This window comes from Canis aureus, chromosome 35 (genome assembly GCF_053574225.1).
Source record: "Canis aureus isolate CA01 chromosome 35, VMU_Caureus_v.1.0, whole genome shotgun sequence".
NCBI classification, from domain to species: Eukaryota; Metazoa; Chordata; class Mammalia; order Carnivora; family Canidae; genus Canis; species Canis aureus.
The window spans coordinates 5016150-5032921 of record NC_135645.1 but is presented as its reverse complement, the minus strand read 5'-3'; the positions used below and the strand labels follow the sequence as shown (position 1 = coordinate 5032921).

Below are 16772 nucleotides of genomic sequence, written 5' to 3'. Positions count from 1 at the left end.
GGCTCGTCCCCGACGTAGGCAGAGGCCCCCGCGACGCGTCTCCCTTGCCCCTCCTATGGGGCCAAGGATCGGGCTCCCTCCTGGGGGTTGGGGGAGCCAGGCCGGCACCATGACGCCCCGGGGGCCTCACTGTGGTTCTGGACCTTTCCGGGAGTCCTGGGAGCTGGGTGAAGGTTGGGGCCACCTCCCCGGGAAAGAGCAACAGCAGCCATCATCTTGCAGGTTCTGTGTGAGCCCCACGGGCAGCTGGGGCGGGGGGGATCATACAGGGCATGGGGGTGTGGGGGGCAGCTGGGACATGGGGGGTAGGGGCAGCTGGAGCGGGGGGTTGGGGGCCAGCTGGGGGTGGGGGGCAGATGGGGTGGGGGTTTGGGGGGCAGCTGGGGCATGGGGGCTGGAGGGCAGCTGGGGCATGGGGGTGGGAGACAGCTGAGGGGTGGGAGACAGCTGAGGGGTGGGGGGCAGCTGGGGCGTGGGGGGCAGCCGCACACGGAGCGGACACCTAGACTGGAGGCCCGGCCCGTGCTCTGATCACTGGAAAAGTGCTCCCCGAGGAGGAGGTGGATGAAGCACCCCACAAACCATAGGCACTCAATGCATGCCGCTCCCTGAGGGTTCTCGGCCCCAGTTTTTAACCCCAATAACCCATGGGTCCGACGAAAACATTCCAGCCAACGATGAGGGTGACGGCAGGCCTGGCCCCCATCCCCCCGGCCCACCTCTGCCTCGGAGGCAGACCTGTGACCCCTTTAAGACCAGATCCCGGCCCCAGACGGCCCAGGGGAAAGCCCTGGTGTGTGCCTCTTACTCACTGCAGGACCTTGGGGGGCTCCCCACCCCGTGCCTCACTTTCCCCATATGGAAAGGCCTCCACCCACCGGCGCTGCAGGGCCGCTGTGCCATTGGGCGCCGGCACCCGGCCTGGGGACCGTCCACGCGGCCAGCAGGGTGGCTCCTCCGTGGAGAAGGCGCCCGGCCCGCGGAGCGAGAGTCCGGGGGCGGGTGGGGGGTCCCCGCGTGCCCCCCGCGCCCAGTACCTCGGGGAAGTTGCAGCTGGGCCAGGGGCTGCCGCAGAAGCCCTGCTCGTCGCCCAGGCTGAGGTTGGCCGCCGACGCCGCCACGTGGCACGCGTTGACCCGGCTGGTGCTGATGTTGTGCTCGTCCGCCAGGCAGCCCAACAGGTCCTCGGAGTTACACATGAACTGGGGGCGGGAGGGGGGCTCAGCGTGGGGCCCGGCCCGGGGGGGGGTGCAGCCTGACACTGCGGGGGCGCCCAGCGGCTGGCCCTGCCCTGGGGGCTTCTCGAGTGTTCCGGGGCCCCCCAACCCTGGGAGCCAGGAACTAGAACCTGCGTGAGGGGCCTCAGCAGCCCGGTGCGGCCGCAGACCTACCATGTTGACGAAAGCCGACAGGAACACCAGGGTGATGGTGAACACCCCGACCAGGGTGCTGTTGGTCTTGGAGCGCACGATCTTCCTCGAGAGGCTCTGGAGCGGGGCCGGGAAGAGCTGCCCCAGGGCAACAGGGAGGGAGGGAGACAACAGAAGGCGGTGGCGCCTCTGCAAACTGCCCCGGAGGAGCGGCCGGCAGCTGCCCTCCCCTCCTCCTCGGTCCCTGGGCCGCAACCCCCTGAGCGCCCTGAACACCCCCACCCGGTGTGCCGCGCACCTGCCCCCAGGACGACGGCCGGGAATGGGCCTGCTGCGGAGCTCACGGCTGGGAGAGGCAGGAGGGGAGCAGAGATGCTCTCTTGACCCCCCCAGAGCAGAGGGGAAAGCTGGGGGACGCGCCACCTGACTGCTGAGCCGGTCGGGACTACAGTCTGGGTTGGGGGGACAGTAGGCGGCGGCTGGGGAGGCCTGCAGGGCCCCGAACTCGCCCAGGGAGGCTCAGAAGGCTTCTGCGCGGGAGAGAGCTGGGAGTCTGGGGACTGGGAGGACCTGGGGCCTGGAGGGAGGGGACGGGCTCAAGAGAAGGGGGCAGAGGAGCTGTGAGCAGCAGGGTGGGGCCCTGCACACACGAGCTCAGTGACCCTTTCTTCAGGACTCTCGTGGATCCGTTCCTCACCTACGCCTTCCTACACTTGCTTCCACTAGACAAACTGCACGTCCACTCAAAGACCCACTGCAGTCCTAGCAATGAAACGACCCCGTCACCACAGCTGCCACAGTTGGCTTTGTCCACCATGTCCTCCGCACCTCCAAAGCAGCCTAGATTTAAAACGATGTTGGCAGACACAGAGAAACTAAGGGGTGCATTTGGGCTTCCTCTGCCCTCAATGCCTCCCGGTGAAGCTGGTCGGCTGCCAAAATGCCAGGTGTTGGATGGAAACCCTTAAGGGCAAAGGATGGTGGTAGAAAAAGCACTGGGTCGGGAGCCTGGAAGGATCTAGACAGGGCTTTTCCTGCACGACCCTCAGCAAGTCACATTCCTTCTCTGAAGGCTTCCCATCTGTAGGCCTCTCAGGGCCCTGAGCATCTGTGTACATTTTGGCCGAGTATGTCAGACTACAAGGCTTTTCCATCCTCCCGTGCTGACAGGATGGTCACACAAACAAAACAGGCAAGAGGACACAGTGTGACCGCTATGCGACTGCTCATTCCCACTGCAGGAGGCTTGTGTGCTCCAGGGTTTCCTGCTAGCAAGTACCGGGACCTTGGTCTACTGTTCCCCTGCTGTGACCTACACTCACTCTGTGCAGAGCATCCACGTGGGCCTGTCACATCTGCCCCATGGGCTCTGTGAAGCCGACACTTACATGTTAATGTCACTGCTGCTTGCTGTGCTAGGAGTAATAGAATCCTTTGTCTCTGACCCAGAGTCTCATGTCTCCTGCCGGCATCCATGACAGAGTAAGGCTCGCCTACCAGCTTGCAGGTAGGGTGAAACCAAATCTCAGACCCTTTATAGTTCTTGCCACCAAGGAAGTGCCCTGCTGACCCCTCGGTGCTGGGCTTTGAGCTGGGTGGGCCTGTTGGGAAGCAGTATATTTTTTCTACCCAAATCCCCTTCCACCCTTCCAACAAGGCCACCTCCTATTCAGCAGAGGAAAGAGGGGACCATAGGAAAGGACAAACTACAGTTGATAGAGGCCTGACAGCCTTCACGCCATATGCTGGCCAGTGAAGACCTCAGATTCCAGTGGGGTGCCCCCCAGCACGGGTATGTTCGTGTATCATCAAGTCTGTGGCATTATTCCAGAAAAACGCTTCCTTTTAGAGTCACAAAGAAGACAATCTGATTAAACCACTTACATAGTAGAAGGAAACCTATGTGCGATTTGGAGAGCACAAGCTTCAATGAAAATCCTGCTTAGTAGACATGGAAAATAGAATATTCCACTCAATGGAACAGAGTGAGAGTCTAGAATTAATCCCTTACATTTATGATCAATTGATTTTGACAAAGTTGCCAAGGTAATTCAATGGGGGAAAGAACAGTCTTTCAACAAATGTTGCTGAGGCACCTGGATATTCACACGCAAAAGAATGATACGGGGCCTCCACTTCACACCACACACAAAAATTAACTTGAAATGGATCAGAGACATAAATGTAAGAGCTGAAACTATAAAACTTGTAGAAGAAAATATGGAAGCCAATCTTTGTGACTTTGGGTTGAGCAATAGTTTTTTAGATATAACGCCAAAAGCACAAGCAAAAAAAAAAAAAAATTAGTTGGAGGTCATAAAAATCAAAAAAATTTTGTGTTTCAAATAACACCATCAAGAAAGTAAAAAAAGGTGAGGATATAGAAAAATTGGGACCTCTATGCATTGCCGGTGGGCACGAAAAATGATGCAGCTGATCTGGAAAACAATGTGACAGTTGCTCAAAAAAATAAACATTGAATTACCATATGATCCAGCAATTCCCCCTTTGGATATACACCCAAAAGAATAGAAAGCAGAGGCTTGTACAGATATTACAGGCTCATGTCCATAGTAGTAGTATTCACAACAGTCAAAAGGTGGGAGACCCAAATGTCTATCTACGGATAAACGAGGTGGGGCATAGCCATCCAGTGGAGTTCAGCCTCAAGGAATGAAATTCTGACCCGAAACTACAACACGGATGACACCTTAAAGGCAGTGTGCTGAGCGAAAGACAGTCACAAAGGGATAAGGGCCATAGGATTCCACTTTTATTTTTATTTTTATTTTTTTATTTTATTTTTTTGATTCCACTTTTTAAAAAAAGATTTATTTATTTATTTGAGAGTGCAAGTGAGCAAGCACGAGTGGGAGGGGCGGAGGGAGAGGGAGAGAGAATCTCAAGCCGACTCTGCACTGAGCACAGAGCCCCACGGACCCCTGAGATCACGACTTGAGTGGAAACCAAGACTCGGGTGCTCAAGCGACTGTGCTGTGCGGACACACTCCGATATAGGATTCCACTTTTACAAGATACCTCGCATAGCCAGACTCAGAGAGGTGGAAAAGGCAACGGTGGTCGCCAGGGGTGAGGACAGAATGGGAAGTTACTGTTTAATGGGTATAAAGTTTCTGTTTGGAACAGTGAAATTCTGGAGATGGATGGTGGTGACGGCCGCACAACGGTGTGAATGCATTTAATGCTGCTGAACTGTACGTTTAAAAAAGGTTACAATGGAAAATTTTGTATTATGTACATTTAAAAAAAGATAGTGAAGCCCAGAGAATGGGAGAAGATTGTTGCAAACCGTATATCTAATATGGGTTTTGTAACCAGAATGCAGTAATCTCGTCTTATCCATCTTACTTCAAGGCGCCACCGCCCACTCCCGCTCCAAGTGGATGCCGGAAATTGCAGGCAGTCCTGAAATGTGTGTGTGTGTATATATATATATGCACACACTATGCTTTTTCCTATACATACACACTTATGATGAAGTTGAATTTATAAATTAGGCACAGTAAGAGATTAATAGCAATAATAATAAAATTGGGCAATTATAGTGTGATAAAAGTTACGTGAATGTGGTTTCGCTCTCAAAATATCTTATTGGATTCACCTTTCTGCTGGTGATGCGAGATGATAAAATGCCTACGTGATGGGGCAAGGTGACGGGATGACATTGGCACTGTGACGCAGGGTGAGGCTACCACTGACCTTCTGACAGCCCATCAGAAGGAGGACCATCTGCTTCCAGGCCAGAGCTGACCACAGGCACGAAACCACAGAAAGTGGAACTACAGATAAGGTTTTACCTTACACGAAGAGCTCTCACAACTCAACAATAAGACAAATAACCCAATCTAAAGATGGGACAATGAGGGCGGCCCAGATGGCTCAGCGGATTAGCGCCGCCTGCAGCCCAGGGTGTGATCCTGGAGACCCGGGATCGAGTCCCACGTCGGGCTTCCCACAGGGAGCCTGCTTCTCCCTCTGCCTGTGTCTCTGCCTCTCTATGTGTCTCATGAAGAAATAAATAATATCTTTATTTTAAAAAAAAGATGGGACAATGATTTGAATAGACATTTCTCCAAAGAATCCATAGAAATGGCCAATAAGCCCATGGAAAGATGTTTGTCATTAGTCATCAGGGAAATGCAATTCCAAAACATGAGATACCACTTCACACTCACTAGGATGGCTGTAATCAAGGAGTCAGATAATAACGAGTGCGGGTGAGGATGGAGAGAAATCAGAACCCTCGTAACACTGCTGGTGGGAATGCAAAATAGCGCAGCTGCTTTGGAAAACAGGTTGGCAGTTCCTTAAAACGGTACACACAGTTATCATCTGACCCAAGACTGTACTCACAGGTATTTACCCAAGAGAACTGAAAACGTAAGTGCATGTAACAGCTTGTTACAAACGATCCCAGCAGCACTATTCCTAATAGCCTGAAAGTGGAAACTTCCTCTGATGACTGGATAAACAAAATGGGATGCATCCACACGATGGAACATGTGGCCAAAAAAAAAGGAATGAAATGTTGTCACTCGGTACCACGTGGACGAACCCTGAGGGTATGATGCTAAGTGACAGAAACCAGTCTCAAAAGGCCATGTATTGTAGGATTTCAGGCAAATTCAGGCAGACAGGAAGGAGAGTTTGAGGCTGCCAGGGGCTGTGGGGAGCAGGGAAGTTACGGTGACAGCTAAGAGGTCAGCAGGTCCTCGGGATGACGACAGCGTGCGGGAATTAGTGGTAATGGTTACATAACTTCATGAAGGTACTAAAAACCCTTACAATTTCGTCCACCTTTACAAAGGTGAATGTTCTATACGTGAATTGCATCTCAATAAAGCACGTATCAAAAAACCCTGCTCAAGCTCTTACTCGCTGTCTGACCCTGGGGAAGGCATCCAGGGCTCCGATACCTTGGGAGATACCAAGGTGGCTATGAAGACTCGATGAAGGGAAGCATTTTAAAGTGCTTTGTAAGCTGTGAAATTCAACAGAAATTTTAGTTAATATTTGCATTTTTAAAGAGCTACGTTGCCAACAGGAATGAAAATCCTTACTTCCTACAAAAGGCATCTATTTGCTTCACAGCTGGGGAAAGTGTTCTGGCTCTGGCCCGAGGAGCTTCGTCTGAAAAGGTACAGCAGATGGTTCCTAATTTTTGCTTGAAATTTTTCCATTCCATCCTATCTCCCTGACCCATGCTACTCAGATCGTTTCGATCCTGATCACCCTGTCCATCAACTGAAGGGTTTATCATTTTGCACCCACCAGTAAAATTTAGGCAAAGATTAGTAAATGCTAATAGAAGGTGGCTGGGGACCAGGATACACGCGTGGGCCTCCCGGTGACATGAGACCTGGAGCCCCACAGGGGCCGCCTAAAGTTCAGGAGAACAACTGCAGGCTATTTTTAAAATTCAATCCAGGGGCGCCTGAGTGAGTGGCTCAGTTGGTTAACAGTCTGCCTTCAGCTCAGGTCATGATTCCAGGGTCTTGGGATGAAGCCCCACATCTGGCTCCCTGCTCAGAGGAGCCTGCTTCTCCCTCTCCCTGTTCTGCTCCTCCTGCCTGTGCTCTCTCTCTCACTCACTCTCTCAAATAAATAAATAAATCTTAAAAATAAAATACAATTCAATCCAGAATGTAGTTTTAACATCTAATGGATGACTGACTCTTTTTTTTCGGGGGGGGAGTGTTTATATATGTATATATTTTTTAAATTTATTCTTTATTAGTTTCAGAGGTAAAATTTAGTGATTCATCAGTTGCATATAACATCCAGTGTCATTCCATCAAGTGCCCTCCTTACTGCCCATCAACCAGTTACGCCATCCACCCACACCCTTCCCCTCCAGCAACCCTCAGTTTGTTTCCTACAGTTGCACGTCTCTTATGTTATGCCTCCCTCTCAATTTTCATTTTATTTTTCCTTCCCTTCCCCTATATTCATCTGTTTTGTTTCTTAAATTCCACACATGAATGAAATCATATGGTATTTGTCTTTTCTCTGACTTGTTTCGCTTAGCATAATACCCTCTAGCTCTATCCACATCATTGCAAATGGCAAGATTTCATTCTTTCTGATGGCTGAGTAATATCCCCATATATATATATATATATATATATATATATATATATATATATATATATATATATATAAAATATATAAACCACATCTTCTTCATCCATTCATCAGTCGATGGACATCTGAGCTCTTTCCATATCTTGGCTATTGTGGACATTGCTGCTATAAACATTGGGGTGCATGTGCCCTTCTGTATCCCTGTACTTGTAGCCTTTGGATAAACACCTAGCAGTGCAATTGCTGGGCCGTAGGGTAGCTCTATTTTTAACCTAATGCACTAGCTTGCCACGAGACGATTTCTCTTGTCATCCTTTAAAAAGACCTGCTCTTGACTTTAAAACCTCAGGCAGGAACCCAGGAATTGCTGTTTTGAAATCTCCAGAAGCTCTGACATCCTGCTCTGGAATCAGTTTATAGAGTATCTCATCTCCTTAATCAAAAAGTTCATCTGCACGTTTTCCCTAAATCCCGTCTTTACCAATCCCAACGTGGATGGTAAAACCCTTCACCTGGGATGGATCTTCTCACAGGGATGCTCCACAGCTACAAACAGATCCTGGAGACCATTTTTTTACAGCAGGATAATTGTGCCCGTGCAAACCAATTATTCCAGGGCTGCTCACTCACAATTACAGCTCAGAAAAAGAATTGATTTTTAAAAAATAAATTCCAAACCAGTGCATTCCCAGTCTCATTAATTCAAATCAATGCAACATGAAAAACAGGAGTGGGGACATAATTAATAAATCACGACTGAGGTGAAGGACAGTTCTGATCCTGGCCTCTCTGAGAGCCTCCAGGCAAATCAATGATCAGCCTGGGGCCCTGGTTCCCTGTCTGTGATGTGGGGTAAGGGTGTTGCAGAGATGAAAAAAAAAAAGTGTTGGAATCTGATGAGAGAGGGAGCGCCGGGGTGGCTCAGTCGGTTAAGTGTCTGCCTTCGGCTCAGGTCATTACCCCCGGGTCCTGGGATCAAGCCCTGCATCGGGCTCCCCGCTCAACGGGGAGTCTGCTTCTCCCGCTCCCTGTGTCTCCCGCCCCGCTTGTGCCCTCTGTCTCTCATGCTCTTTCTCTATAATAAGTAAAATCTTAAAAAAAAAAAAAAATCTGATGAGAAAAAAATCTAAAGAAAAGAGTCTTTTTGACAAGAAACTAATTTTAAAAGGCTACTGCTTTTCAAAAATTTTTTAAAGATAGGAAAACCTGAGAGGCCAACCAAGGCAGGCAGAACTGACCAAGCTCCACACCACTGCCCTCCCTGGGGTCAAATGGACATATTAACAAAGGCAGTGTCTTTGAGAAGGAGGATCATGGGCTCTGGAGTCAAGAACCACTGGGGTCTTTTTTTTTTTTTTTTTTAAAGATTCTATTTATTTATTCATGAGAGACCGAGAGAGAGAGGCAGAGACACAGGCAGAGGGAGAAGCAGGCTCCCTGCAGGGAGTCCGACGTGGGACTCGATCCTGGGTCTCCAGGATCAGGCCCTGGGCCAAAGGCAGGTGCCAAACCCCTGAGCCACCCACTGGGGTTTCAGCCCCAACTATAGCACTTCCCAGCTCCGAGGCTTCGGGAAAGCTGCCTAACCTCCCCTGCGAGACGGATGGGATAACCTGTAATAACCTCACCTTAGAGGCGGAGGAAGCACAGCTCAGTGGCACAGCCGGGGCCCGACCCTCGACTGCCGGACTCGAGACCCCGCAGGGACCTGAGCTGTGCCCCCCGGAACGGAGAGTCCTCTGTCCCCAAAGGAACACGAGTCGGGCCCCAACACACCGTCTCCCTGACAGCGTGAACCCCACATGCAGGCGGAAGGGGAGTGTGGGGGCTCTGGGCTCATCACAGGAGAGAAGACACCGACGGCGGACTGCTGTGTAGTAAGACCCCGCTTCCGAACCTGGGGAGCAGTGAGGCCGGGGCGGTGGAAAGGAGAGTCGGCAAAGTGGGGGGGCTTGGCGAAGCCGTGGAGGCTGCAGGGAGGGACAGGAGGCTTCTGGGGACGTCTCGGGGCGCGCAGAGCCTAGAAGCGGCTCTGGTGGCAGCTCCCAGGAGCCCAGGCAGCCGGAAGCCCGTGGGAGGCAAGCTGAGAGGGAGCCAGCCGCCGGGAGGATGGAGGTTTAGACGCACGCATGTATGTACCTGTGCACACGCTCCCGCACACGCACGCACACGCCAAGAACTGTGCACCAGGTACGTCCTCTGTGCCTGTCTGCTCCCAGCCCCCGAGATGCAGTAAAGGGTCCAGGCCAGGATGTGGGGAAAGGAGGGAGCCAACCTCCTCTACCCGTTTGGGTGGTGGGAGCGAAAACGCTGGCACTGTCAGAAGTAGGCCCGGCTGCCTCACCGGCCGGAGGGCAGAAGCCACAGGGAGGCTGAAGGACCGTCAGGGGCGCCTGCAGGGGGGAGGCGCTGTACTCCGGGGACGCGAGCGAGCTCACCATCCCCGGGGGTAATCAACGGAGGCTGGCCAGCCTCGCTCGGTTATCATAAGGGATTCCAACCTCACTGCTTTGCCATTTCCAATGTGAGACTGAGTCTGTGGACCCTACGTGATGGCCGGGAGGGGTTCAGCGTGGGTCTTTTCTTTTCTTTTCTTTTTTGTTTTCTTTTCTTTTCTTTCTTTCTTTTCTTTTTTCTTTTCTTTCTTTCTTTCTTTCTTCTTTCTCTTTTTCTTTCTTTTTCTTTCTTTCTTTCTTTCTTTTTCTTTCTTTCTTTCTTTCCTGTTTTCTTCTTTTTCTTTCCTTCTTTTTCTTTCTTTCTTCTTTCTCTTTCTCTTCCTTCTTCCCTTTCTTTCCTTCTTTTTTTTTTTTTTTTAAAGATTTTATGTATTTATTCATGAGAGACACATAGAGAGAGGCAGAGACACAGGCAGAGGGAGAAGCAGGCTCCATGCAGGGAGCCCGAGGCGGGACTCGATCCCAGGATCCCGGGGTCATGACCTCAGCTGAAGGCAGTTGCTCAACCCCTGAGCCCCCCAGGGTCCCCTCAGCATGGGTTTCCCTAAGACAAGCAGCTCTGGGGCCCCAGGCAGCATGGGTGCTGAGGGAAGGGAGGAGGGACGTGCAGCTGCACGTCATTTGGACTGGTCATTCGGAACCACTCGAGGGATGATCCTGAGGGCAAAGCATCCCAGAGACAGCAAGGCCCTGAAGCAGTGAGGCCCGGAGACCGGGGCGCCATCTCGGGGGGTGTGTGTGACCTGGGCCTCACTGTGTCACGAGAAGCTCAAACAGGCCGCGACGCCACGGCCATCGGAGCGCTCAGTAGCAAGCTTTCGAGAACCTTCCCAAGGCGGGGACCCAGGCTGCTCGCTGTTCCCTGACACTCAGCTAAGACGACTAGGCTGATTCTGACAAATCCAGGCGACACTGTCTTCACATTTGTCTCTTCAAACAGGGTAAAATATGGACACTTGAGCAGGTCGGTCCAGTTGTCTGGGGCACGTGGGGAAGCAAACGGAGAGTGAGGAAGACCCGAGCCTCAGAGCCGCCGGGCCCGGCCGCGGGTCACTCCGGAGCTGCCGTAGCTCCTCTGAGAGCCACCGGCCGTGGCTGCTGGAAAACCGTGGAAGGAAGAGAGGTCTGGGCGCCGGCGAAGGGCAAATGTCTTCAAAGGGAAAGCAGGACGACAAGGAAAATTTCAGTGGCGTCAGCCCATGGCAATACCTTTGAAAAGGTGATAAAATCAATTTGCAGGGCCGGGACAGGCCGCTGCGGGGACGGGGAGGCCCGGCCCTTCCGCATCTCAGCGTGCAGACGGCTCACCCGCAACACGACGGGGGAGGGAGAGTTCGCACTAGGAACGGCTCCTGGGGGGTCCAGTCCCCAGAAAGCGGAGAGCTGCAGAGAAGCCGGCGCGCCAGAGCGGGGGAGGCCGCCGCCAGGAGCTCAGGGCGGGCGTCCGAGGCTCCTGGGCTCCCGGCCCCGACGGCAGCTGCCACACGTGCGTGCGAAGCCGGCCAGGCCAGGACGGTTCCCCTAGTGCAACTGTATATGGAAGCTCCGCCCTGCAGGACGGGAGCGGCCGCGCCCAGGGGACCGTGGCCTCCTCAGAACCGTCAGAAAAATCGCTGGGCTGGATAAAGGGATTGAGAATAAGCTGCGTGTGACACTGATGACAAAATAGAGTCAATGAAACACGAGCAGGATGATTTCCATAAATAATCTTCAACGGCAGCAAAGAGGAATTCACTGGATCAAAGTATGAACTCAAGGGCAGCCCCGGTGGCCCAGGGCATGATCCTGGAGACCCGGGATCGAGTCCCGCGTCGGGTTCCCTGCATGGAGCCTGCTTCTCCCTCTGCCTGGGTCTCTGCCTCGCTCCCTCTGTGTCTCTCATGAATTAATAAATAAAATCTTTTTTTTTTTTAAAGTATGAACTCAAAATGGCCAGTTCAGGTGGGGAAATGAAGCTTCCTCCCTCTCCTCCTCCTCCCCTACCACCAGATACGTGTGCCCATCGGGGAACGCAAACCAGAGGAAGTCGGGGTCGCTCAGGTTTGCTGAGGCAGCTCACAGGAAAGAGAGAAATCCAGGTTCTCGTGTTAGACTTGTAGACTCCGTATGGCTTTGATCCTAACTGGAATAAGCTAGTCAAGTACCTCAAACAATGACTTTGCCTCAATTTAGGACTTAAAAAGAGAAAAGATTCTTCTGGAAGTTCACGAAAGAATGTTTACTTTTAGCTATGGTGTATCTTTTTTTTTTTTTTTTTTCCTGGTTGTCGTGACCTCTTTTATTGCGGTAAAACACATGTACTGTAAAGTTACCATTTTTTACCATTTGTAAGTGTCCAACTTAGGGGCATGAATTATATGCATAATGTTAAGCAACCGTCACCACTCCATTCCCAAAATGCTCTAGTTCCAAAACCTTTCCACCACTCCTGTACGCTCCGTGCCCACGAAGCCAGAACTCTCCACTCCTTCCCCTGCCAACTCCAGAACCACTTAGTCTACTTTTTGTCTCTATACATTTGCTTATTCCAGATACTCTGTAAGTGGAATCATACGATCTATGTCCTTCTGGTCTGGCCCTTTTCACTAAGCATGCTCCCAAGGCTCATCCATGTTGTAGGCATGTGTCAGAACATCATTGCCCTCTGTGGGTAGGTAATATTCTAGCATTATCTATACCATATACTATTCTTGTTTCTTTATCTGTTGACAGATATTTGGGTTGTTTGCACCTGTCATGAGTGTACCATGTGCTTTTATAGCCATAAGATGAAGAAAGTAGAACTGCCCCCTGTGGGGGAAGAAAGCAGGCTGGGGGAGTGGCATGACAAGGGCAAGACCAGAAGGCAGGCTGCGACTGAACACAGAGCCTTGAGGACGGAGCTGGTGGAGAGGCCGGGAACCAGGGTTAAATCCCATGGTGCAGCAAAGTAACAGGCCACGCACGTAGCTCCACTTGCCAAATGCCCCTGGTCCCCCCATGGATGTCCCCTTCTGCACCGGCCCTCCAGAGGATTCCCAGGAGGGCCTCCCCGTTCTGACAGTTTGTCCACCAAGACCTCGGCCATTAGGTAATTAAACAAATAACAGTCTCATGAAATACCTTACTTGGAGGCTGGAAAGAGAAAGGGGACTCTGGAGGTGACAAAGGTCCAGTCCCTCTGGAAGGAGAACATGGTGCCCACTGCACTATATGTAGGGAATGATGGTGGAGCCTGTCCCCCACCCTTGCTGGGACTTGGCTCCAAGTGAGCATCAGGGACGAACAGAGAAATGGTTACAGCAGAAGCTGGAGGGGCTTGTACCTGCCTGGGGACAGAGTGCTCTCTGGGACCAGGGCTGGTCTGTCAGGGAAGCCTTAAACCACCACAGAAGGAAATGAGGGAAAGGCTTGGTGGACAAGGCAAAAAGGAACCTGAGTGACTTCCGTCACAGACCAGAATGGCTTGTGGCCTGGTCCCCACAGCACACCTAAGAGGAGGTATGGGAGAAAAACACAGAACAGGGCCTCATGCCCCGTGTGGCCCTGTCTGAAGCCCTGAACTACTCTGGGCCACTCTCCTCATCTATATGACGGGTGCTCAAAAGCCATCATCCCTATGGTCCCCTCCTGGGCCCATTCCAGGAGCATGGGGACATTGAAGGGGTTGCCGAGCGAGGTCTCTTCCATTCTCACGCTTTCAGCACATGTTTCCTGACCACTGCTCCCCATTCGGCTTTATGCTAGGTGCCCTTCCTTCATCCCACCTGACACCAAGGGGGCAGAGACGGGAGGCAGTGACACTACCTTCTCGTCGCCAAGATTCGCAAAGGCAGACTACAATAGCCCATACCAGCAAGCCTCCGCTGGCAAAGCCCATCCTGCAGTCTCACTTGCTGCTCACGCCAATCAAGGGTGATGCCCCAGCCTCACGGCACCCCGATCCCACGTGGGATTCCTGGGCTCCCGGAGGAGCGCCTACCGTTGGGCTGGGAGGGGAAGAGAAGAAGGTGACCGCGGGCTCAGGTGCAAGCGAGACTCACCTTCACGCAGGAATAGATCACGGACACAAATACCACCAACGTCAGCAGCAGGAAACAGGTCAAGTAGAAACTCAACATGAACACGGAGCTGGAAAAAGAGAGGAGCTGGGGGATTCTGGGGCTCTGAAAGCCTCTGGAAGGAAAGAGAAGTTGCTCCATTTCCCCTGAGCCCACTGCCCAGTCTGTTCGAGCCCCTGACGCACTGACAAGGGCTTACACAGCCTTATGGATGGATTTGGGGACCTCCCCCCACCCGCCCGCCCACATGATGGTCTGGCTCCCATCCTTGCCTCCTCCCTGTACCTCCCTGTGGGGAGTGGAGCCCGCAGAGCCCCGAATGGAGAAGCAAGGGTCACCAGCTTGAGTTTTTGCCTCGTTCCCAGCTACCCAGAGACGCACTCCTTTAGCTGGGAGGAGCTACTGTAAAAGCCACCTGGTTATTCCCTCCCCGGAGTTACTCGCGGCTAGGTAAGTGACTGTGAGGGCTGAAAACGGGACAGAAGGCCATCATTTTTTAAAATGCATTTGTCGGGCAGCCCGGGCAGCTCAGCGGTTTAGCGCCGCTTTCAGCCCATGGCCTGATCCTAGAGACCCGGGATCGAGTCCCGCGTCGGGCTCCCTGCGTGGAGCCTGCTTCTCCCTCTGCCTGCGTCTCTGCCTCTCTCTCCCTCTCTGTGTCTCTCATGAATAAATAAATTTTAAAAATCTTTAAAAAATAAAAATAAAATAAAATGCATTTGTCAGCAGCCCAACCAGACACTGAGGAACAGCAGTGATGTATCCCTTTGGAGGGCACAGTCCCTAAACCCCGTCCCCTGCCAGGCCTCACGACGAGTCCTCCTCAGCCTGCCGATCCAACAAGAAAATGCAAGGCACTCCCCTGTCCCTGCTTGGGGAGGAGATCACAGGTGATCTTCATGTTCAGCTCGTTCAGCTCGGGCCAGAATCCTCAGACATCAGAGCGGCCGGTAGCTTTCCACCCAAACGGCCCACTGGCCCTCCTGGGGCGGGGGCTGGCTAAGGCACGCCCCATCCTACGGGAGGCCTTGCCCCTTTCAGGGAGCCAGAGTGGCCTGGGGGTGCCAGGGTCGTTAGCAGGTTAGAGGCCAGCGGAGGACTTGAGGAGGCAGGTGAATACCTCCAGAGAGGCTTTAGAGCGCGGCTTTGTTCCAGGCTCCCCGCAAGCCAGCGCTTCGGGGCCTTAAACCAATAGAACAAGGGTAGAGAACTCTCTTCAGAGGGAAAGAGACCTTTAAAGCAGCCTTTAATGCTTCTGCAGAGAGAGGACTGCTGGAGGCGGCCTCCCGCCAATGCCCTTAGCAGCTCGGAGCCGTGGCCAGGGGGAAGGGAGCCGCCGCACGCAGAGCAGGGACCGAGGAAAAGCCGGCCCAGGAGCCACGAGCCACAGGCCACGCTGCAGGAACGGAGAGCGGCGCACCGGTGGGGTTATCTGCACCCAAGCTACTGGACTGCCAAGAGCAGCGATGGGACAGAAAAAAATGGGTCGCTCATCTAGACCTGGAGCCCCACTTAAATTTAAAAAAACAGGGTCCTGTGTCACCCACAGCCCCACCAGCTCTGCGCCCCCTCGGTGTGGGAGGCAACGGGCGTTAGCTGCACAAGCAGAGTGGAGCCGGGCGCTGGGCCCTGCGGTGTCCTGCTGGAGTCACAGCGGGCACAACCGGGATGGCCATCGCCGCAACGGCGCGTTGTTAAAAAATCAAAGGCTCTGAGTGTTATGATGTACAGGCATCACATACCTCCCGACAACAGGCACTAAGAAGGACACATCCCTTCTGTGGGATTCCTGGCAAAACTGTGCAACCTCAGTCTCATTAAGAGGAAAACATCAGATAAACCCAATGGAGACATTCTCCAAATTGGCCAGTACTCATCCGAAGTGCCAAGGCCACAAGAGACAAGGAAAGGCTGAGGGAATGTCACAGACGAGACGGGACCACGGAGAAAGAACAGCTAAATGCAATGTGGGATCCTAGACTGGCTCCTGGGACACAGGAAGGCCACTGGGGGCAACACTGATGGAATGAGATGGCGGTAAGTTGGTTCATGGCACCGCTCCTGTGTTGATCTCCTGGTTTCCACCCACGTGCCGCAGTTACGTAAGTGGCCAACGCTACGGAGAACTGGGTGGAAGATGCACAAAAACCCTCTGTAGTACTTCTGCCCCTTTTCTGTAAGTCTACAATTATCTCAGGATGAAAAGTAGAAGGTGTTGGGGTCAGGGTGCTCTTCTAGATTCAGCGGGACTTAGGAGACATAACCAAACGCAGCCAATGGATCTTGAGTGGATCCTGGCTACGAAGTGACATCTGGAGACAATTTTAGAAACGTGACCACGGACTTGGTGTTACAGGATTGCAGAGACCGGGTATTAATTTTGTTCGGGGTATAAGGCATTGTGGTTTAGAAGGAAAACGCCCCCCACGTGGGTATATCGATATTGAGAGTTTTCAGGGGGAAAAACGTCCTTTTGTCTAAGATTTAAGTAGTCAGAAAAATAAAGATGAAACCGTTGTAAAACATCAGCGATAGTTACATCTAGGAGATGGTGATTATATTAATTGCTTTTCTGTGTGTTTGAAATACTGCACGATAAAAAGTAACAAATGCAAAAAAAAAGTAACAAATGCATATATACGTGCACATGCACACATACAAATGAATACACACACACACACACACACACACACACACATAACAAAAGTAACACAAGCAATCATCTTTCTTGTCTAGGTGTGACTCCTTTCCGAAAACCCACTCTCCACTTCAGAATGGTCCCCTCGGAAGCCACAGGCCTC

The 16772-nt window shown here is 52.3% G+C and overlaps 1 protein-coding gene across 8 annotated transcripts in view; it reads right to left on the bottom strand.

The window, feature by feature from the left end:
• Positions 1–16772, bottom strand: part of ADCY5 (adenylate cyclase 5) — a 145024-nt gene that overhangs the window by 12275 nt on the left and 115977 nt on the right. For 7 of the 8 annotated variants that reach the window (XR_013372164.1, XR_013372166.1, XR_013372167.1 and 4 more), the window contains exons 12-14: positions 13954–14041; positions 1392–1508; positions 1038–1202 (exon numbers count right to left, since the gene is read on the bottom strand). Coding sequence is in view for 5 of the 8 variants with exons in the window: in XM_077883783.1 (XP_077739909.1) it covers positions 1038–1202; positions 1392–1508; positions 13954–14041 (370 nt within the window). In the remaining 3 variants the exon portion in view is untranslated. The remainder of the gene's footprint in view (positions 1–1037; positions 1203–1391; positions 1509–13953; positions 14042–16772) is intronic. The other variant, XM_077883784.1, reaches the window with a different exon arrangement.